At 44.0% G+C, this 25,450-nt stretch overlaps 1 protein-coding gene across 1 annotated transcript in view; it reads right to left on the reverse strand.

Moving 5' to 3' along the window:
- Nucleotides 1-8,503: 8,503 nt before the first annotated feature.
- LOC141075531 (amine oxidase [copper-containing] 3-like) overlaps nt 8,504-25,450 on the reverse strand; it is a 111,945-nt gene continuing 94,998 nt past the window's right edge. The window contains exon 4 of the mRNA XM_073562623.1: nt 8,504-15,949. Within this exon, the coding sequence (XP_073418724.1) occupies nt 15,665-15,949 (285 nt within the window). The 3' untranslated portion in view covers nt 8,504-15,664. The remainder of the gene's footprint in view (nt 15,950-25,450) is intronic.

Genomic DNA, 25,450 nt, shown 5'->3' on the forward strand with positions numbered 1-25,450 from the left:
ACAGAATGTGTAAAAGGGCGTGCAAGTTGTGAGAAAGCAGAAGTTAAGACAAATAAGCAGCAGGTAGATATGATCAATGCATAATGTAGTATGACTGACCAAGAAGCATGCTTGCATGAAAAACTTATGCACCTTACCTGTCTCCTGCCCTGTCCAACTGCATTGTCTAACTGCAAAGCACTTTATCCTGTTGCACTGTCTAACTGCAAAGCATTTTATCCTGTTGCACTTAATATCTGTTGCACACGTGAGCCCGCACATGTGCTATCCCAGCCAGAGCTAAATATATATGAAATGAAATGTCTGCTAGCTTCAGCCACCAAATGGCCACAATCAGTAATTAAACAATTAGCACAAGGCCAGAGCAGGCATTACTATGCAGGGTAAACAACCAATGCTGGACAAGGCCATAAAACAGTGAAAGAAAGGAAAAAAACCCTATATATTGCTCCACAGAGAATAAGTTCCATATAATGCTCCGTACTTTATATGATGGGCCCTATATATTGCTCCAAACAGAATGGGCTCTATATAATGCTCATATATAATGGGCCCCATATGATGCTCCATATGTAATGGGCCCCATATGATGCTCCATATGTAATGGGCCCTATATGATGCTCCATATATAATGGGCCCTATATGATGCTCCATATATAATGGGCCCCATATGATGCTCAATATATAATGGGCCCCATATGATGCTCCATATATAATGGCCCCATATGATGCTCCATTATATGTTGGGCCCCATATAATATATGATGATAAATGGGAAAGATACAACCAAGCCGTCAGGAAGAACAGAATTCTGATAATAAAAATAATAACTTGAGGCTGAAAAGAGCTTTATTTGATATGCTTGATTATTTTATAATGTTCCATATATAATGGGCCCCATATGATGTTCCAGTATATGAGCCCCATATGATGCTTCAGTATAATGGGCCCCATATGATCCTTGATACATAATGTTCCCCATATAATGCTCTAGTGTATGATGGGCTTCATATGATGCTCCAGTATGTGATGGGCCCTATATGATGCTCCAGTATATGATGGGCCCCATATATTGCTCAAAACATTTAAAAAAAACTGAAATCCTCACCTCTCCTCGCTGGCCGCTGCTCTTCTCTGGGCACCTCAGCGTCGCCGTCTTCTGGCTCTCTGCACTGTGACTGTTCAGGCAGAGGGCACACATGACGTCATCGCATCCTCTGACCTGAAACATCACAGTCAGAAGATGCCACAGCGAAGGAGCGGGAATAGGTAAGTATCTCAAGTGCCAGGGCCCTGAGCAACCGGGGAGAGGAGAACTCTTTGTTAGCCCACATGGCAACAGTTTAGTTCCACAGCAGAGAAAGGTTATGTTATGGATCTGAAATGTTGCCACATGGGCCAATAAAGAGTCCGACATTTTTTCACAATTTATGAGTGATACATATATATATATATACACATACATATACACACACACATAATAAGCGCAGATACTGAGAATTACACCATGTATACAGGACAGAAGTATACACAGCTCCACAATATATACTGTGGTAAGGAATATAGAGTGGAGCTGTGTATATAGTCACAAACACGCTCATAGACATGCATGCAGACATACACAGAGAGATGCTCGCTCGCACTGACTTAGATAAGTACATAGACATGCTTATAGACACTCTTATACACGCACGCACACAGACAGACATGCTTATAAACAATCGCACAGAGACTCGCACGCATGCAAGCAAACACATAAGCAGACATGCACGCAAGCAAACACGCACGCACGCAAGCAGACATGCAGTCTAGCTTGCAGGCGTGCTTATAGAAATGATTATAAACACGCATGCAGACATGCTTATAGAAACACCCACAGACACACTTGCAACATGCATAAAAACACACTTATAGACATGCTTACAGACATACTCGCATGCATACACCCACATAGACAGGCACACAGACATTCATGCAGACATACACATATACAGACACATACACAGATATATATACATGCAGTCACATACATATTTAAAGACTTAAAAAAATACAAAAAAACTTATAAAATTCATATCTACAGACATATAAATATACAGAATCAACATACATGTACATGTACACACTTATTGGGGGGGGGGTTTACCTTCCCCTGACTTTTCTCTGACCCACATGATCCTTTGATGTTCCTCTCCAGCAGGAGGATGGCAGTGCAGGGCGCGCTACATTATATCATTTTAGCAGACAGGGCCGTGTCTGTCTGCTAGCTGTGATACGACCGGGCCAGCACACAAGATTTAATGGCGCAGTGCTGGCCCAGGGGAAGAAGCAGCCAGTCTTTTGTCCCTGCACAGCTGCTGGAGAAGCGGCCTGGGGGGCATATGCCCCTCTGCAGAGGAGTGGATCTCTGGCTGGGGCTGGTGGTGTGTAGCGTAAGGAAAAAAAATCTGCTCTGATGCTGGTACTGGCCAGCGTCAGACTGAAGAGCCCTGTGGGTGCTGCGGTGGCCCATTCAAACTTGTGACTGAAGGCACTGTGTGCGCGCACTCATGCTTGCACACACTGACAGAGGGCCGCCGCGGCGAGCACGTACTGTCTGTCAAGTGCCACAGCGGCTCTTGTCAGCATGTGCAAGGAGAGAGCCTCTAGTAAGATGTTTTAAACGGCCGGCGGCCCACTTTGTGTTACATAGCTGCCAGCCCACCAGGCATCTTCCCGGCTCGGCAGATTAGCAATCCGGGCCTGCAGGGCATGCTCTTTTGCTCCTTTAGCGTCAGTGTTTCATTATTTTCTTGAATTTTTTCCCCTAATATTGAGCCATCAGTGTCTGACCCATGGGGTATTTTAATTCCTCTGGATCAAGGCCACATTTACACGATCATGAAAAATATCATAGAAACACGTACAACACCAGCATTTATCACCCACTCCTGGTTTTGGCTTACAAATACTGAGGTAAAATATTGACCAAATACTGAAGGTGGGAACGTGGCCTTAGGTTTGAACTTGAAGGACTTAAGTCTACTTTAACCCTTAAAAACTAGGTAACTTAAGAGAATGGAAATTAATCCTAAATTTTACCATTAAAAAATCAAAACTCCTTAAGTTGTATACAAGAATTGCTTATGGAGTAAGGATATTGACATAAGTTGGTACAGGTTTTCTTCAGTGGAAATAAATATGTTTTGGATCAGAGCTGTCTTGCATGGAGTAAAATATGTATTGACATCTGTAAACTATTCATTAGTTGGGTCAACCTGCCCCAGATTGAAAAATGCCATAATAACCAATTACAGCTGAACACAAAACAAATGAGGACATTCATTGAATACAATGGAACCTGATGAGTGTGATGGTGAAAACCGGACCCGGTGAAAAGAGCGTAGCATGTAATATGCAGGTTACCATTTACTTATTCACATGCCAGATTCACCAGAATAGAAATTGTTAGCAGCGGATTAATCGGCGTAACATCCAGAGTCAGCAATACAGACTGTAGATGTATTCATATCCAGGTTGAACAGCTTACAGCATGAAATGTGATCAATCTGGTATCTGCTGTGGCTTGCAGCATGGGAGCATTAGAACAAGAAGAAAGGGAAGAGAAGGAGGGGGCATACTGTCTGTTTTTTTTTTTTGTCACTGAACTTTGTTAACAATCTCACATTATGCACAATATATAAAACAGTGCAGTAGTAGTTGTTGCAATACATACAGATCAATATGCATTATTCCAAAACCCCCACTCAACAACTACTTATCCTCTTAGTCCCAGTGTGGTCCTCAATTCTTGGAACCTGGCTCGTGGCAATGGCTTTGTCATAATGTCAGCTGCCATCTTATCAGTTTCACAATAGACGAACTGAATTATGCCATGATCTATCAAATCACTTAAATGATGATGTCTGACGTCAATGTGCTTGGTTCTAGCACTGATCTTTTCACTGCATGCAAGTTTAATGCATCCTTGGTTGTCCTCATAAATCACCATCGGCTGAGTTGACGGTGTGCCAAGATCATCCATCAATTGTCTTACATTCATCTTTTGTACAGCAGCTACAGCTAACAAAGCTCTGAACGTGGTCTGTTTAGCGACTGGAGCAAACGTAGCATCGTAATCTTCGCCATACTTTTGAGAATATCCTTTTGCCACCAACCTTGCTTTAAATCTGTGGACTTTACCTTCAGAGTCATATTTGGTTTTAAAGACCCACTTGCACTTGACTGCCTTTTTGCCCTGTGGCAGCTTGGTGAGTTTCCAAGTTTGAAGTTGATGAAGCGATTTGATTTCCTCATTAGCAGCATTGATCCACTTTGTTCTTTCTTGGACAGGTAGTTCTTGCATTTCATCCCATGACTGCGGCTCTGATTCAGGTAGTGTCTTGACTATGTAGGATAGATGTTTAGCTGGTACGCCTCTGTTTGATGTTGAAGATCTCCTGATTTCAGATTCACCTGATTTTTCTGTTGTTCCTTCAGTGGTTGAAGAATCCAGCCAGACCTCTACATCCTCCTTGTTATTGTCTTGTAATTGTGACTTCAGCTGGACTACTGGCGTGATGTCACAAAACTTGGGGGACACAAAGTTCTCATCAATCACTACATCTCTACTTATTGTGACCTTGTTTGTTTCTGGGTGTAGAATCCTATAACCTTTCTGGGTTTCACTGTAGCCTACCAGGATCCCTTCCTTAGCGTGAGATTCCCACTTAGTTCGCCTTTCTTTGGGAACATGTACAAGCGCTTTACTTCCGAATATTCTTATATGATGTAGTTTTGGCTTTCTGCTGTTCCATTGCTCAAACAGAGTTTTCTTTGTAGATTTACCTGGTAGTCTGTTCTGAAGATAGCAAGCTGTCATGATTGCTTCACCCCAATATGCTGTGGGCAGATTTGCATCAAACAACATACTTCTTCCACTCTCACAGAGTGTTTGGTTCCTTCTTTCCGCGACACCATTTTGCTCAGGATTGTAAGGTACAGTGGTCTGAAATAGGATTCCATTTTTCTTTAAAATGCTCTGTGTCTCATTAATTACTTGTGTATTCAGTCCCATTATCTGCACGTAGAATCTTTGGCATTCTCCCAAATTTATTATATACCTCAGCTAGATATACTTCAAGTTTCTCTGGAACTTCTTTCTTGCTGTGAAGCAGATGGACAACTGTATATCTTGAATGATCATCAATAAATGTGAGAAAATATCTCTTCTTCCCAGGAGTCTGAGTGCTCATTGGACCACAGACATCTGTATGTATTAAATCTAGTGTCTGTTCTGTTCTTCTAGTACTCCTCTTAGGAAAAGCTTTTCTAGACATTTTCCCTTTGATGCAGCTAGTACATTTCATTATCTGGTTACATAGATCAATTGTAATGTCCTCAGCTAGTTGCTTTTGAACTAACTTCCTTATTGCTTCTGGGTCTCTGTGTGCTAGGCGCCTATGCCATACATGAATGCAGTTATTGTGCCTTTCTTCCTGAGCAGTATACACACACTCTTTGCATTTAAGCTGGTAAAGTTCATTTGTGATTTTTCCTTCTGCTAGTGTGTGGCCCTCTTTTGAGATGATGCAGCTATCATGCTTAAATGTAACTTAATTTCCTTGTTTTGTGAGTTTCTTCACAGATAGTAAATTACTCTCAAGACTAGGCACATAGAGCACATCTTTTACTGGGATCTTCTTGCTTTGTGTTGGTGAGATTTGACAATCAATATAACCATCTCCTATACCTTGTGAAGTCATGTACTGACCATTAGCCATAATCACTTTCTCTGACTTACTTTGGTTAAGCTTAGAAAAGAAGTCCCTGTTATTAGTCATGCGACTAGTTGCTCCAGAGTCTATACACCATGCATGCTTTGATGTATTTACACTGATAGTAAATGCAGTTTCAGTATTCACAGAATCATTTTCTGCAGACACAGCACTTTTAACCCTTTGAAGACTGCTTTGCTTTTTCAGCTGATTCATTCTAGCTTTCCAGACTCTGCAGTCGGCTTTCAAATGTCCTGATTTCTTGCAAACAAAACATTCACGTGTTTCTTTTAGGTGCTTTCTGTTATCATTTAGATTTTGTGTCTGTAAATCAGATTCTGCATCGCATGTCCTGCTGTTTACACCTTCCACTTTCTGCGTATATTCATCTATGAGCTTCCCTCTGACATACTCCACTGTAAGCTCATCATCTGGGCGCGCATCTAGTGCGGTTACAAGCGTGTCATAGTTTTCTGGAAGACCACTAAGCAGTAATGCGGCTACATGAAAGTCCTTCAAATCTTCCCCAATGCCTCTCAGGCATTCTGCAATCTCTAGAATGCTTGTTATGTAGTCCTGCATATCCTGGCCATTCTGTAGTTTAGACTGGTACAATTTTCTCATGAGATAAAGTTTATTGCTTAAATTTATCCTCTCATGCACCTTTTGCAGCTGCTCCCACATTTCTCTTGCAGTTTCACTTTTACACACATGCACAATCTGATCATCATCTATACTGAGTGATATGGTACTTTGTGCTTTCTCATCCATCTCTATCCACTCATGTGATACTGGGTCAGGTTTAGGCTCCTGTGTGTATTTCCATGTACCTTCTCTTATCAGCAGCATTTTTACTTTGAATTTCCAGGATTGATAATTTTGGTTAGTGAGACTTGGTACTGTAAACTTCATGGAGTTGCTGCTGCTGGTGGCCATCTTTGCTGTCTTCCTTTCTTTTCTTTTCTCTGTGCTTTGGGGATCTGGGACTCTAGGACTCTGGGCCCATAATCTGTTAGCAGCGGATTAATCAGCGCAACATCCAGAGTCAGCAACACAGAATGTAGATTTATTCATATCCAGGTTGAACAGCTACAGCATGAAATGTGATCAGTCTGGTATCTGCTGTGGCTTGCAGCATGGGAGCATTACAACAACAACAAGGGAAGAGAAGGAGGGGGCATCCTGTCTGTTTTTTTTTATTTTTGTCACTGAACTTTGTTAACAATGTCACAATATGCACAATATATAAAACAGTACAGTAGTAGTTGTTGCAATACATACAGATCAATATGCATTATTCCAACAGAAATATACAAGCACCGTACTCTCAAAATGATTGTTCAGACCAAACTAAAGCTTCATCAGATGTATTCATAGGATAAAAATAAAAACATTTATTATACTCACCTGCTGTCACCCCGTTGATTCTACCGAGGCTGATACCGTGGTCTCTGCCAACACCAGAAGCGATAATGTCACTGTTCTTCTGAGGCCTGTGATTGGCACTAGCAGTGAGGTGACAGGAAATGACCATTTGCGGATGATTCTCTGATGAAATGTGTGAGTCACCTGACTGCTGTAGTCAATCCCAGGCTTTAGCCAGACTGTGACAGAAGGTGATGTCATCAGTTCCAATGCAGACCACCGGAGTAGCCTCAACATAGCCCACAGAAGTGACAATAGAGTATTATTGAAGTAGATAAGTTGGAGAGAAAAATCGCGCAAAAGGGTCTTATCCGATAAAAATTCTGAATTAAAATAGCAGATTTTGTTCACCTGATCTATAGGATGGTGCGTTTTAGAATGTTATTCAGCTGCTGCAGATCCATGGATTATGAGGTCACTTGCAATAAAGACCTAGAGGGATTTTGTGGACTTGTTGGCGCTGCTGACTATTGAAGACATTAAATTCAGAAGATTGATTAAATCTAAGGTTTCATTCGACACGTTTCGAAGTGCAATTCATTTCTTCTTCAGGAAAAACCATACCATATGGTCTGAATTTAGAATTCTTACCAAGCTCCTCCTTAGAGGTTAGTCACACATCCGTAGTTGGTCAGTACCAATGTCACAGGCTTGGTATGAGCTTCCAGGACCACCTCTATGGTTAAAATATAATGGTGGTTTACATTGTTTGTTTAATAAAAGGCTGCTATGGCCATTTTAATCCAATCTTTGTTTGCAATCTATTTATTTCATGGGGTATGCTGGAGGTTAAGGGGGATGTAACGAAGGACATGCCTATACCCTTTCTCATGCAGAAACCTTACTGAAGCTTTGCAATTGGTCACAATTAATAATAACTGATCTGCAGTTCCCAACAGCGGCCACTAAGCAATGTGATGGTGTGGTGGTGTTCTGGTTTGTACGCTGTTCACTTTCGGCTGCTGTCAGAGCTGGCAAAAGCTGACTAATAAAAGTGTCAGGTTCTTGGACCGCCACTGATTTGGTATTTGCAACCTAAGAATAGGTCATAAATAAAAGGGTAGTTTCACATAACATATCCAACAAATGTGGAGAATTTTTTTTTTCCACATCCAAGAAAAAGTTCACATAATGATAGTAATGCACAGTGGCTCGGAGCATACCTTACCTATCAAAGAAAACACGCCATGGATGATTTTTCTTTGATTAAGTAAAGTATACTCAACGCCTCTGTGCATTACTATTATTATGTGCAGGAAAGATGTATATCTTTGTACCGTGTTAGCCAGTAGATAGAAAAATATTCAGAATTGAGAGTCCTCAGTGGTTGATACCTTTTAATGGCTAACTGAAAAGATGGTAACACATTGCAAGCTTTCGAGACTACTCAGGTCTCTTCATCAGGCATTGACTAATACAAAATCTGAAGAATCACATACAGTATTTATGCACAACACAGCACAGAAAAAATGCAATAGATAAGTGACATAAAGCAGAACTATCATTATGGGAGAGGGATAAACATAATATTTATGTGGTAAGCAGTGCGCTCTGCTTCCCCCACCTGAGAGTGCTGGGCCTGTGATAGGCCATGCTGCTGCTGTCCAGGATAAGAGCTGTAGTGCTGGGGTGATAAGCCGTGCCAGCAGAGCCGTGCCAGAAGTTAAGAGTTGAAACAGCAGAGCAGAGCCGTGCCGGCAGAGCAGAGCTGTGTGAAGCCGTTCCGAGCTAAGCCAGGTGCCGTACACTATGAGACAGTGAGTACCGCACACGCGCTGCCCAAGAGTGACTGCATACTTGACAGACCCCTTACATATAGGTCCACTGGAGGTGGACAACAGACTGACAGCGTACCGCCACCCGTCACGCCAGGAGGTGACTCAACTTAGCAGAGAGAGACTGTAACACGTGCGCAGCGCAGTGAGGAGCAGGTGACTAGGCCAAAGCCCCATAGCGGAGGACTTGTGTACACCGTGGAGCGATGTCCCATTCCGGCGGTCCCTCGCACTGGACTCAGTACCGTGCTAGACACGTTTAAGCATGGGAAATCTTCCTGCCTCTCAGAGACTTCGCTACGGCTACTTTCACACTTGCATTTTTTGCGCTGCGCACCGTGCACAGTGCAAACGCACATAAAAAACGCATCATGCGTTTGTGTGCGTTTTTTTGCGGTTTTGAGCATGTTTTTTTTTTAAAAAGCATGCGTTTTTTTGCAGACGTGCGCATTACCATGCGCACGTGAGCGCACCCATAGACTATAATGGGTGTTTGGGTGAAAAAAATGCATTGTGTGCGCATGCGTTTTTTTGGGACAAGTTGGATGCACAAAAAATGCAACAAGATGCATTTTGTGCGCCCGAGCGCACACTACAAAAAAACGCATGCACATGCAAACGCGTACAAACGTATGTGTATGCGCTCCCATGTAAAGTATAGGAAAAAAAAGCATGCGTTTTTTTGCGCAAAAAACAAGCGCAAAAAAACGCAAGTGTGAAACCAGCCTATGACATCCCATGCTGCTGTTGCCAGTGCCACTGTTGGATCCCCGCCTATTAGAGACCTCACCAAGATGTCACGTGCCACTGTTGTCGGTGCCACCGTTGGAACCCCAAGGGGCTGCCCAAGAAGACTACAGACTGATAAGTTCACCTCTTTATTACTGAACTTTCGTTCGTCCCTGACCTACCCTGCCACTATCTCAGTTCTGCCACTTTCCTTACCATCACCCTACAATCCCTCACTCCCTGCGTGGAGGGCATTCCCTGTTTAATAAATACTTTTACTCTTGATCTGTCTCCTGTCCGTGGTGACATCCTAAGTTCCTGCAAAATTCTACAGTTACATATTTACATAGGTGGAAAAAAAACCTAGGTCCATCAAGTTCAATCTTTCTCCACCAACTGTACATTTTTTCACTAATTTAATTATAGCCCACAATGTTATGTGTATCAAGGAAATCATCCAACCCTTTTTTAAAAGTTGTCATAGTGTCTGCCATTACTACCTCTTGTGGTCAGGCATTCCACAGTCTGACTGCTCTAACTGTAAAGAACCCTTTCCTATTAAGCCGCCGGAATCGCCTTTCTTCCTCCCGTATTGAGTGCCCCCTGGTCCTTACTATGGTCTTTGGAAGGAATAAGTAATGTGCCTGTGTTTTGTAGTCTTTCCTACATACACTGCTCAAAAAATAAAGGGAACACTAAAATACCACATCCTAGATATCTCTGAATTAAATATTCCAGTTGTAAATTTGTATTCATTGCATAGTGGAATGTGTTCAGAACAATAAAACATAACAATTATGAATGTAAATCAAAATGAATATTCCATGGAGGTCTGGATTTGGAATGATACTCAAAATCAAAGTGGAAAATCAAATTACAGGCTGATCCAACTTCAGTGGAAATGTCTCATGACAAGGAAAAGATGCTTAGTAGTGTGTGTGGCCTCCAACATGCCTGTATGACCTCCCTACAATGCCTGGTCATGCTCCTGATGAGGCGGCGGATGGTCTCCTGAGGGATCTACTCCCAGACCTGGACTAAAGCATCCACCAACTCCTGGACAGTCTGTGGTGCAACACGACGTTGGTGGATGGAGCGAGACATGATGTCCCAGATGTGCTCAATCGGATTCAGGTCTGGGGAACGGTCGGGCCAGTCCATAACTTCAATGCCTTCATCTTGCAGTAACTGCTCACACACTCCAGCCACATGAGGTCTGGCATTGTTCTGCATTAGGAGGAACCCAGGGCCAACTGCACCAGCATATGGTCTCACAAGAGGTCTGAGGATCTCATCTCGGTACCTAATGGCAGTCAGGCTACCTCTGGCGAGCACATGGAGGGCTGTGCGGCCCTTCAATGAAATGCCACCCCACACCATTACTGACCCACTGCCAAACCGGTCATGCTGAGGGATGTTGCAGGCAGAAGATCCTTCTCCATGGCGTCTCCAGACTCTGTCACGTCTGTCACATGGGCTCAGTGTGAACCTGCTTTCATCTGTGAAGAGCACAGGGCGCCAGTGGCGAATTTGCCAATCCTGGTGTTCTGTGGCAAATGCCAAGCATCCTGCACGGTGTTGGGCTGTGAGCACAACCCCATCTGTAGACGTTGGGCACTCAGACCATCCTCATGGAGTCGGTTTCTAACTGTTTGTGCAGACACATACACATTTGTGGCCTGCTGGAGGTCATTTTGCAGGGCTCTGGCAGTGCTCCTACTGTTCCTCCTTGCACAAAGGCAGAGGTAGCGGTCCTGCTGGGTTGTTGCCCTCCTAAGGCCCCCTCCACATCTACTGGTGTACTGGCCTGTCTCCTGGAAGCACCTCCAGCCTCTTGACACTACGCTGACAGACACAGCAAACCTTCTTCCCACAGCTCGCATTGATGTGCCATCCTGGATGAGCTGCACTACCTGAGCCACTTGTGTGGGTTGTAGAGTCCGGCTCATGCTACCACAAGTGTGAAAGCACAACCAACATTCAAAAGTGACCAAAATATCAGCCAGAAAGCATTGGGACTGAGATGTTGTCTGTGGTCCCCTCCTGCAGAACCACAACTTTATTGAGGGTGTCTTGATAATTGCCAATAATTTCCATCTGTTGTCTATTCCATTTGCACGACAGTATGTGAAATTGATTGTCAAACAGTGTTGCTTCCTAAGTGGATAGTTTGATTTCACAGAAGTTTGATTTACATGGAGTTATATTCTGTTGTTTAAGTGTTCCCTTTATTTTTTTGAGCAGTGTATTTTCTATGAATATTCCTTATGGCTGAGTATTTATTCTCTTTGGTTTATACCATGTAAAGATTACTGGAGACAGGACTAAAAACAAAAGGAAAGCAAAACCAACAAAAAGTAAAACATTTTTTTTCAACAGTACCTTCTATTTATTGTAAATATGGAGTATGATGAAATAGTTTTACAAAATGCATAATTCTTAACAATTATTGCGTCCACATTTTTCTGTCCACTGAATTAAATGAAAGTGAGTACTAGCTATGGCTTCAATTCTTCATTATCTTAGAATCCTTTTAACTTCAGAAAAAAGGAGCAAAGTGTAGGTTCACATGATCATATTTTCAGTCCGAGTGCTGTCTGTGAAAAAATGGACAGCACTTAGACCAGGGGTCCTCAAACTGCGGCCCGCGGGCCACATGCGGCCCGCCAAGGACTTTTATCTGGCCCCCCGCCAGGCCGACATTGAACTCATGAACTGCACTGCAGTTCAATGCCGGCGGACCCTGTGATCGCGGGCGGGACGAGGCACCCAGGAAAGGCGTTACGCAGCCCTCCGTATGCAGCAGAGCACAGTGCACACAGACGGCGTGATTGTCATCACGCCGCCTGCGCGGCCTGATGACGTCACGCCGCCTGTGTGTCTGTGCAGGAAGAAGACTGAGATGAGCGGGCGCCTCTTCAGAGCAGCGGGGGACATAGGTGAGTACTTTTTTTTTTTTAATGCCGGGTCCTATTGGGGTCTTTTACCTGCCCAATGGGGACATGTGCTGCCTAATGGGGACATTTACCTGCCTAATGGGGACATTTACCTGCCTATTGGGGACCTGTGCTGCCTAATTGGGACCTGTGCTGCCTAATGGGGACATTTACCTGCCTATTGGGGACCTGTGCTGCCTAATGGGGACCTGTGCTGCCTAATGGGGACATTTACCTGCCTAATGGGGACCTGTGCTGCTTAGTGGGGACTGTGCTGCCTATTGGGGACATTTACCTGCCTATAGGGGACCTGTGCTGCCTATTGGGGACATTTACCTGCCTAATGGGGACCTGTGCTGCCTTGCCTATTGGGGACCTATGCTGCCTAATGGGGACCTGTGCTGCCTATTGGGGACATTTACCTGCCTATTGGGGACCTGTGCTGCCTAATGGGGACCTGTGCTGCCTATTGGGGACATTTACCTGCCTAATGGGAACATTTACCTGCTTATTGGGGACCTGTGCTGCCTATTGGGGACATTTATCTGCCTATTGGGGACCTGTGCTGCCTAATGGGGACCTGTGTTGCCTATTGGGGACATTTACCTGCCTATTGGGGACCTGTGCTGCCTAATGGGGACCTGTGCTGCCTATTGGGGGCATTTACCTGCCTAATGGGGACATTTGCCTGCCTATTGGGGACATGTGCTGCCTATTGGGGACATTTACCTGCCTATTGGGGACCTGTGCTGCCTAATGGGGACCTGTGCTGCCTATTGGGGACATTTACCTGCCTATTGGGGACCTGTGCTGCCTATTGGGGACATTTATCTGCCTAATGGGGACATCTACCTGCCTATTGGGGACTTGTGCTGCCTAATGGGGACCTGTGCTGCCTAATGGGGACATTTACCTGCCTATTGGGGAACTGTGCTGCCTAATGGGGACCTGTGCTGCCTATTGGGGACCTGTGCTGCCTATTGGGGACATTTACCTGCCTATTGGGGACCTGTGCTGCATATTGGGGACATTTACCTGCCTAATGGGGACATTTACCTGCCTATTGGGGACATGTGCTGCCTATTAGGGACATTTACCTGCCTATTGGGGACCTGTGCTGCCTAATGGGGACCTGTGCTGCCTATTGGGGACATTTACCTGCCTATTGGGGACCTGTGCTGCCTATTGGGGACATTTACCTGCCTATTGGGGACCTGTGCTGCCTATTGGGGACATTTACCTGCCTATTGGGGACCTGTGCTGCCTAATGGGGACCTGTGCTGCCTATTGGGGACATTTACCTGCCTATTGGGGACCTACGCTGCCTATTGGGGACATTTACCTGTCTATTGGGGACCTGTGCTGATTATTGGGGACCTGTGCTATCTATTGGGGACATTTACCTGCCTATTGGAGACGTATGCTGCCTATTGGTGACATTTACCTGTCTTTTAGGGACCAATGCTGCCTATTGGGGATTCTTGCACCACACCAGTCTGAGCCTGAGGTAAAAGTGGAGTTCCACCAATATGGGCACTGGTGAGGCTGCATTGATGGGCACTGATCAGGCTGCATTGATGGGCACTGATCAGGCTGCATTGATGGGCACTGATCAGGCTGCATTGATGGGCACTGATCAGGCTGCGCTGATGGACACTGATCAGGCTGCGCTGATGGGCACTGATCAGGCTGCGCTGATGGGCACTGATCAGGCTGCGCTGATGGGCACTGATCAGGCTGCATTGATGGGCACTGATCAGGCTGCATTGATGGGCAGTGCAGTTTGTATGTCTCTGTGTGGGCAATTTTATTGTTGGTATATTGTTTTTGTAGCGCTGTATATATGTTGGTATTTTACTAATAGCAATTTTGAATCCCTAGGAAACAATGATATCAAGAAAGAGAAAAAATTGACTCGAAGTGTAGGATATTCGAAGAACCCAAAAAATCGGTAAGTTTGATGATTTAACTTCATTTTTAATATCGTATTTGTTCCTATTTTTGTTTTATTACTTCTAAATAAAATATGTGCAGTGTGCACAGGAATATATTCATAATTTTTTTTAAACTATATTCCGGCCCTCCAATGGTCCGAGGGACCGTGATCTGGCCCCCTGTTTAAAAAGTTTGAGGACCCCTGACTTAGACTAATGTTATTCACTTAAAAAACGAAAATACTTAATTTGGGCCTCTATGTTTTTTTGGAAAAATCATATATCAAACTAATGTCCTGCTGTACGATGGAGATTGCTTTGGACGAAGAAGACATTGTGCATTGTTCTACAGAGCCAAAAGAACTCCATATGCCAGCATGTAAGCTTTGGGAACAGTTCCTTGAACATGTATTCCCATTCTTCCTGATATGCCCTAAATGTATGATAGATGGGAGTCCTACCGCTGGAAACTTCATCTATCCTGAGCGTGGTGACTCTTCATATGTCACTGCCAGAGGAGCAAAAGACCAGCTCTTTTGTCTTGACTAATTTCTCCATTCTTCCATACAAATATATAAATAGAACCATGTATACACATGTACTTCTCCTAAAACAGCATGTTAAGCCAATCTCAAGATAATTGTGTGTTCCAGTGGTGGGTCTGCCATCTAGCATACATTTATGGCATATCCTTTTGATATACAATAAGTTTAAAAGATAGAAATAACCTTTAAAAATACATATGTAGACTGGATAAAGTGCCTTTGTCAATCCTTTTGACTATAATCCTCTAAATCCATGACCTAACCTCATTCTAGAATATTTGTCTCCTCTGTTGAGTCGCTATCTGTGTTGAACTCTCAAAACTGTAAAGTAACGTATACCATTATAATCTTGTAATATACTAGAATTTAACATTTTACCCTAAAACACCCATTTCATGATGTATGATTTAGTTTTGATGAATGATTCTGCTGACGATCATGACAATTCCTTCAAAGATGGTCATTATGATAAAAACTTTACATACATGAGATTATAAAACTCCACTTATACAGGAGTTTATACAAATGCCAGTGCTAAGAAACAGTACACATAATTAGCTTTCATTATAAATTCACCAGACTTTTGAAACCTTCATATGTGAAAGGAGGAATGTTGGGTGCACATGGTGCATTCTTAGATACACAGGCAATATGGTTCACTTCACAAGACCCATAGTCGTCTTCACTTTGGAAATAAACTCCATCTGGTGAATGCACAGAAGGGTCGACATCAAAATAGTTAAAGGGCCTTAGTAAGAATCCCACAGCATTCCCTGGAGTGGCCGTGTTTGGAAGGTCCTCAGAGTGTGGAATGTGAAGGAACCCAACGGTGACCCAAGCAACCAAGTCCTAAGGGAGAGAGAGAACAGTTTTGAATCCAAATAAACAAGAAGGGTATGAGGGATATATGTAAATTTGATCAATGAAAAGAGGAACAATATATTAGTAATGTAGATGGTTTGTTCCTATAGCTCCTATGCAGACCCATGTTTCTCCACAGTTACAGACTAAAAATAAACCTTTAGCAACCTGCTATCCTGCAGTGATGAGTTCCTCCCTTGCTTTTGTACTCTCTTTTTTCCAAACTAGAGACAGTAGAAGGGACGGGACAGTCAGCCAGGAAAAACCATTATACAAAAATTGGTAAGACTGTTTGCAATAATCAATTATTATCAATAACATTGACTGCACATGCATCCATAAGGATGTGGATGTGGATAAAGATTCGGCCTTGGGAAAAAGACCAGAGTGGATATATGACCTCAACAAAAAACGGAAACTACAGGAGATGTTCCAGCTTCAACAGATGGAATGGGATTTAATCCAGGAACTTTAGAATGCGGAGGAAGCCATGCCTGGACTGAATGGATATCAGTTGTTACTCTTCAATTACGTGTGGAGTTTATTTTCGGAAGGAGGACATGGAATATGCTCTAAGGAAACTGGATGATCGGAAAACTATCACGTCTGGCTAATTAGGATGGGGGAGCAATGTGAAGAAACCAAAGTATATCTTAATTACCCAGATGACTGTTTTTGCAAACCAAGAAGAATTGACTTTTTATCTGTATATTGGATTTAAGTGTTGATTTCTGGTGGGTCAAGAAGACAGACTTGCAAGCTGATGTACCATATAACATAGTGTGTGTTTATCTTTGCCTATTGATGTGTGCTGATATGCTAATTGTGCATTTTCTTCTGGAACCAGTTTCTTGACTTCAAAAGTAGAGAGGGAAAGAATGTGAAGGTGAAATGCCGAGATACAACGAAAACCTTATATTAAGGGTCACCAATCTATCCCAAGAAGAGGGACGAAACCGGCTAAATAAGATTAAAATAGATAAATCTCAGGGTCCGGATGGCATACACCCACGAGTACTAAGAGAACTAAGTAAGGTAATAGAGAAACCATTATTCTTATATTTAGGGACTGTATAGTGATGGGGTCTATTCCACAGGACTGGCGCATAGCAAATCTGGTACTAATATTCAAAAAGGGCTCTAAAAGTGAACCTGGAAATTATAGGCCAGTAAGTCTAACCTCTATTGTTGGTAAAATATTTGAAGGGTTTCTGAGTGATGTTATTCTGATTTATCTCAATGAGAATAACTGTTTAACTCCATATCAGCATTGGTTTATGAGTAGTGTTGAGCATTCCGATACTGCAAATATCGGGTATCGGCCGATATTCGCTGTATCGGAATTCCGATACCGAGTACCGATATTTTTTCAATATCGGATATCGGAATCGGAAGTTCCCATAATGCAAAGAGCCACTGCTGTGGCTCTGATTGGCTGCCTAAATGACTTCATCATGATGCGCCGTCAGTTCGGGCCTTCCGGGGGGTCTATGCCAACTGCCCGGGGTTCTGTACCGGCCTGCCAGGGGTCTGTGACGACTGCCCGGGGATCTGTGCGGACTGCTGGGGGTCTGTACCGGCCTGCTGGGGGGCTGTGCCGGCCTGCCAGTGGTCTGTACCGACTGTCCGGGGGTCTGAGCGGCCTGCCGGGGGGCTGTGCCGACTGTCCGGGGGTCTGTGCAGGCTGCGGGGGTCTGTACCGGCCTGCCGGGGGGCTGTGCAGGCTGCGGGGGTCTGTGCAGGCATCGTCCGATGGGACTACAAGTCCCATCAGGCGATGCCTGCTACCATGATGGTGATTGACACATTAGCCAATGATGGGACAGTAGTAGTCCCATCATCCGGCTAATGTGTTGAATGTAAAAAAAAAAAAAAATACATACATGCTACATACATACTACATACATGCTACATACATACTACATGCATGCAACATACATACATACTACATATATACCACATGCATGCAACATACATAAATACTACATGCATGCAACATGCATACTACATATATACAACATATATACTACATGCATACTACATATATACCACATGCATGCAACATACATTCATACTACTAGTGTTGAGCATTCCGATACTGCAAATATCGGGTATCGGCCGATATTCACTGTATCGGAATTCCGATACCGAGTACCGATATTTTTTCAATAGCAGATATCGGAATTGGAAGTTCCCATAATGCAAAGAGCCACTGCTGTGGCTCTGATTGGCTGCCGAAATGACGTCATCATGATGCGCCGTCAGTTCGGGCCTTCCGGGGGGTCTATGCCGACTGCCCGGGGTTCTGTACCGGCCTGCCGGGGGTCTGTGCCGACTGCCCGGGGGTCTGTGCGGAGTGCCCGGGGGTCTGTGCGGACTGCCGGGGGTCTGTACCGGCCTCCGAGGGGCTGTGCTGGCCTGCCGGTGGTCTGTGCCGACTGCCCGGTGGTCTGTGCCGACTGCCTGGGGGTCTGTGCGGACTGCTGGGGTTCTGTACCGTCCTGCCGGGGGGCTGTGCCGGCCTGCCGGTGGTCTGTACCGACTGTCCGGGGGTCTGTGCAGGCTGCGGGGGTCTGTACCGGCCTGCCGGGGGGCTGTGCCGGCCTGCCGGTGGTCTGTACCGAGTGTCCAGGGGTCTGAGCGGACTGCCGGGGGTCTGTACCGGCCTGCCGGGGGGCTGTGCCGACTGTCCGGGGGTCTGTGCAGGCTTCGGGGGTCTGTACCGGCCTGCCGGGGGGCTGTGCCGGCCTGCCGGTGGTCTGTACCGACTGTCCGGGGGTCTGAGCAGACTGCCGGGGGTTTGTGCCGGCCTGCCGGGGGCTGTGCCGGCCTACCGGGGGGCTGTGCCGATGCCTGCTACCATGACGGTGATTGACACACTAGCCAATGATGGGACAGTAAAAAATACATACTACATACATGCTACGTACATACTACATACATGATACATACTACATGCATGCAACATACATACATACTACATATATACCACATGCATGCAACATGCATACTGCATATATACCACATATATGCTACATGCATGCAACATACATATATACTACATGCATGCAACATGCATACTACATATATACAACATATATACTACATGCATACTATATATATACCACATGCATGCAACATACATACATACTACTAGTGTTGAGCATTCCGATACTGCAAATATCGGGTATCGGCCGATATTCGCTGTATCGGAATTCCGATACCGAGTACCGATATTTTTTCAATATCGGATATCGGAATTGGAAGTTCCCATAATGCAAAGAGCCACTGCTGTGGCTCTGATTGGCTGCCGAAATGACGTCATCATGATGCGCCGTCAGTTCGGGCCTTCCGGGGGGTCTATGCCGACTGCCCGGGGGTCTGTACCGGCCTGCCGGGGGTCTGTGCCAACTGCCCGGGGGTCTGTGCCGACTGCCCGGGGGTCTGTGCGGACTGCCGGGGGGCTGTGCCGACTGTCCGGGGGTCTGTGCAGGCTGCGGGGGCCTGTACCGGCCTGCCGGGGGGCTGTGCCGGCCTGCCGGTGGTCTGTACCGACTGTCCGGGGGTCTGAGCGGAATACATACTACATACATATTACATACATGCTACATACATACTACATGCATGCAACATACATACATACTACATATATACCACATGCATGCAACATGCATACTACATATATACCACATATATACTACATGCATGCAACATATATACTACATGCATGCAACATGCATACTACATGTATACTACATGCATGCAACATACATATATACTACATGCAACATGCATAATACATATATACTACATGCATGCAACATACATACATACTACATATATACCACATATATATTACATGCATGCAACATACATACAACATATAAACTACATGCATGCAACATGCATACTACATATATTCTACATGCATGCAACATACATATATACTACATGCAACATGCATAATACATATATACTACATGCATGCAACATACATACTACATATATACCACATGCATGCAACATGCATACTACTTATATACCACATATATACTACATGCATGCAACATACATACAACATATATACTACATGCATGCAACATGCATACTACATGTATACTACATGCATGCAACATACATATATACTACATGCAACATGCATAATACATATATACTACATGCATGCAACATACATACATACTACATATATACCACATATATATTACATGCATGCAACATACATACAACATATAAACTACATGCATGCAACATGCATACTACATATATTCTACATGCATGCAACATACATATATACTACATGCAACATGCATAATACATATATACTACATGCATGCAACATACATACTACATATATACCACATGCATGCAACATGCATACTACTTATATACCACATATATACTACATGCATGCAACATACATATATAATACATATATACTACATGCAACATACATACTACATATATACTACATGCATGCAACATGCATACTACATATATACTACATGCATGCAACATACATATATACTACATGCATGCAACATACATACTACATATATACCACATGCATGCAACATGCATACTACATATATACCACATATATACTACATGCATGCAACATACATATATAATACATATATACTACATGCAACATACATACTACATATATACTACATGCATGCAACATACATACTACATGAATGCAACATGCATACTACATATATACCACATATATGCTACATGCATGCAATATACATACAACATATATACTACATGCATGCAACATGCATACTACATATATACTACATGCATGCAACATATATACATACTACATATATACCACATGCATGCAACATGCAAACTACATATATACCACATATATACTACATGCATACTACATATATACCACATGCATGCAACATACATACATACAACATATATACTACATGCATGCAACATACATATACCACATGCAACATGCATACAACATATATACTACATGCATGCAACATACATACAACATATATACTACACGCAACATGCATACTACATATATACAACATATACTACATGCATGCAACATACATATATACAACATATCTACTACATGCAACATACATACTACATATATACTACATGCATGCAACATACATATATACTGCATAGATATTACATGCAACATACATACTACATATATACTACATGCATGCAACATACATACATACTACATGCATACTACATATATACTACATGCATACTACATATATACCACATGCATGCAACATACATATATACAACATACATACTACATGCATGCAACATACATATATACTACATATATATTACATGCAACATACATACAAGATTCAAGATTCAAAGAAGCTTTATTGGCAGGACTAAATACACATTAGTTTTGCCAAAGCAGGTGTACAGAAGGGAATAGGGATAGGGACTGTAGGGATGTTGGGAAGGGGCTGTAGGAAAGGTGGATGGGGCAGATCCAGTATGGGGCTATAGAAGTCCATGGCATAGGGAAGGTGGATGGGGGCATGGGGGCAGATCCAGGATGAGGCTATAGAAGTCCATGGCATAGGGAAGGTGGATGGGGGGTTGGGGCATATCCAGGGTGGGTGCCATAGAAGTCCATGGCATATCATAGTTCTCTTTCTCGCAGTCTATGGCATTCGCTCACATATTGCGCTGCTATCTCCACTGCTCTCTCTTCTTCCCCCAGCAGGATGTATGTTTTCTCTTCCTCCTTCATGGTGGTGAAATCCGGGAAGAGATGTGAGAGTCTCCTGAAGTGAGTGTCCCTCACTGCTGAGTACTTGGAGCAGTGTAGCAGGAAGTGGGTCTCATCCTCCAGGGCCTCCTGGTCACAGTGTTGGCACAGTCTTTCCTCCCTGGGCTTGTAGCTCTGCCTGTGTCGGCCGGATTCGATGGCCAGACTGTGGGCACTGAGTCTATACCGGCTCAGGATCTTGCGGTCTTTGGGGTCCGGGAGTTTCTCCAGGTATGGAGCCAGTCTGTAGTCTCTCTGTAGACTCTGGTCAGTTTCTGTGAGCTGATGATGTCGTTCTTCCAGTCTCTTACGTACCTCTCCTGGCCTTCGTCTACCATCTTCCTGATTCTGGCTTTTGTCAGGTTGTTGTGATTGGTTTTCTGGTCAGGTTGGGTTTGGGTGAGCTGTTCCGAGGGTCCTGGTTTTTCTGTTTCCCCTACATGTGTCAGGGCTTTATGGTGATGGGAGCTTGGATTGCTCCTACGTAGGTGAGCCCGGAATGACAGTGCCCTCTTTAGAACCGTTAGGTGTAGAGGGAATCTGCCCAGCTCGGCCCGGCAAGCACTGTTGGAGGTGCTCCGATGGACTTGGAGAAGGTGCTTGCAGAATTCCAGGTGGAATATTTCTGTTGGGCTTGAATCCCACCTTGACCAGTCTGGGTAGGTGTGAGGACCCCAGACTTCGCTGCCATACAGGAGGATTGGGGCGATGATAGAATCGAAGATTTTTAACCAGACCCTCACTGGTGGCTTTAGATGGTAGAGTTTCCTTCGGATGGCATAGAAGGTTTTGCATGCCTTGTCTTTCAGGGTCTCTATGGCTTGTTTGAAGCTCCCTGATCGGTGAATCTCTAGTCCCAGATAGGTATATTTGTCCGTTCCTGTAAGGGCGCAGTTGTTGAGGATAAATGAAGGGTGCTGGTCTGATTTTCTCTTTCTCTTCTGGAACACAATGATGTTGGTTTTCTTTAGGTTGACCGGTAGAGCCCAGGTGGAGCTGAATTTCTCTAAGATTTTCAGGTTGTCTTGGAGGCCTTTCTCGGTTGGTGACAGAAGCATTAAGTCATCTGCATACAGCAGGAATTTCACCAGCACGTCGTGGAGGGTGAGACCTGGTGCTGTGGAAGATTCCAGAGCGGCAGCCAGCTCATTGATGTAAATGTTGAAGAGCGTTGGGCTTAGGCTGCAGCCTTGTCTGACTCCCCGGCTCTGCTGGAAATAAGCCGTTCTTCTGCCGTTCACACTCACACTGCAGAGGTTCTCGGTGTAGGAGCTTTTGATAACATCATAGGTCTTTCCTCCTATTCCGCTCTCCAGCAGTTTCAGGAATAAGCCTGGGTGCCACACCGAATCAAAGGCCTTTTTAAAGTCCACGAAACAGGCGTATATCTTCCCGTTCTTTGTATTGTTGACGTGGCTCTGAATGAGGCTGTGCAGGGTGTAGAGGTCAGTAGTGCGGTGGTTTGGCATGAAGCCTGCTTGGCTCTTGCTGAGGACGTTGTGCTCGGTGAGGAAACTGAGGATCCTCTTGTTCAGGATGCTGTTGAACAGTTTTCCCAGGTTGCTGCTGACACATATTCCTCTGTAGTTGGCAGGGTCGTACCTGTCCCCATTCTTGTGGATGGGTGTGATGAGGCCTTGATTCCAGGTAGGAGGGAAGTAGCCGGCACTTAGCACAATATTGAAGAGTTTAACCATTGCGGCCTGTATTTCTGGTGGGCTGTACTTCAGCATTTCTGGTAGGATTCCATCCAGGCCACCGGCTTTTCTACATCTTATGGAAGAGATTCTCTCTGCTACTTCCTGTAATGTAATAGGTGCATCCACGGGGTTTTGGAAATTTTTTACTTTTTGCTCCATTGCTTTTAGTTTTGCCATTATGTTTTCCTGTTCTTGGCTTAGTTCTTCCTTTGGAATGTCTTACTACATATATACTACATGCATGCAACATACATACATACTACATATATACTACATGCATGCAACATACATATATACAACATATATACTACATGTATGCAACATACAGTCATGGCCAAAAGTTTTGAGAATGACACAAATATTAATTTTTACAAAGTCTACTGCTTAATTTTTTCTAATGGCAATTTGCATATACTCCAGAATGTTATAAAGAGTGATCAGCTTAACAGCAATTACTTGCAAAGTCAATATTTGCCTAGAAAATGAACTTTATCCCCCAAAACACATTACAACATCATTGCAGCCCTGCCTTAAAAGGACCAGCTAACATCGTTTCAGTGATTGCTCCATTAACACAGGTGTGGGTGTTGATGAGGACAGGGCTGGAGATCAATCTGTCATGATTAAGTAAGAATGACACCACTGGACACTTTAAAAGGAGGCTGGTGCTTGGCATCATTGTTTCTCTTCTCTTCTCTTATCTCTAAAGAAACATGTGCAGTCATCATTGCACTGCACAAAAATGGCCTAACAGGGAAGAGTATCGCAGCTAGAAAGATTGCACCTCAATCAACAATCTATCGCATCATCAAGAACTTCAAGGAGAGAGGTTCCCTTGTTGCCAAAAAGGCTCCAGGGCGCCCAAGAAAAACCAGAAAGCGCCAGGACCGTCTCTTAAAAGTGTTTCAGCTGCGGGATCGGGCTACCAGCAGTGCAGAGCTTGCTCAGGAATGGCAGCAGGCAGGTGTGAGTGCATGTGCACGCACTGTGAGGCGGAGACTCTTGGAGCAAGGCCTGGTCTCAAGGAGGGCAGCAAAGAAGCCACTTCTCTCCAGAAAAAACATCATGGACAGACTGATATTCTGCAAGAGGTACAGGGAGGAGTGGACTGCTGAGGACTGGGGTAAATTCATTTTCTCTGATGAATCCCCTTTTCGATTGTTTGGGACATCTGGAAAACGGCTTATTCGGAGAAGACCAGGTGAGTCTTGTCTCATGCCAACTGTCAAGCATCATGAAACCATTCATGTGTGGGGTTGCTTCTCAGCCAAGGGAATGGGCTCTCTCTCAGTCTTGCCTAAAAACACAGCCATGAATAAAGAATGGTACCAGAATGTCCTCCGAGAGCAACTTCTCCCAACCGTCCAAGAGCAGTTTGGCGATCAACAATGCCTTTTTCAACATGATGGAGCACCTTGCCATAAAGCAAAGGTGATAACTAAATGGCTCAGGGAACAAAACATAGAGATTATGGGACCATGGCCTAGAAACTCCCCAGATCTTAATCCCATTGAGAACTTGTGGTCAATCATCAAGAGACGGGTGGACAAACAAAAACCTTCAAATTCAGACAAAATAAAAGCATTGATTTTGCAAGAATGGACTGCTATCAGTCAGGATTTAATCCAGAAGTTGATTGAGAGCATGCCAGGGAGAATTGCAGAGGTCCTGAAGAAGAAGGGTCAACACTGCAAATATTGACTTGCTGCATTAACTCATTCTAACTGTCAATATAACCTTTTGTTACTCATAATATTGTTGCAATTATATTTCTGTATGTGATAAAAACATCTGACAAACACACATAAAAACCAGAGGGCAGCAGATCATGTGAAAATATAATATTTGTGTCATTCTCAAAACTTTTGGCCATGACTGTACATATATACAACATATATACTACAAGCATGCAACATGCATACTACATATATACCACATATATACTACATGCATGCAACATACATATATACTACATAGATACCACATATA

The sequence above is a fragment of the Dendrobates tinctorius genome, unplaced genomic scaffold (genome assembly GCF_039654945.1).
Source record: "Dendrobates tinctorius isolate UK_male_01 unplaced genomic scaffold, ASM3965494v1 ptg000360l, whole genome shotgun sequence".
Lineage (NCBI taxonomy): Eukaryota > Metazoa > Chordata > Amphibia > Anura > Dendrobatidae > Dendrobates > Dendrobates tinctorius.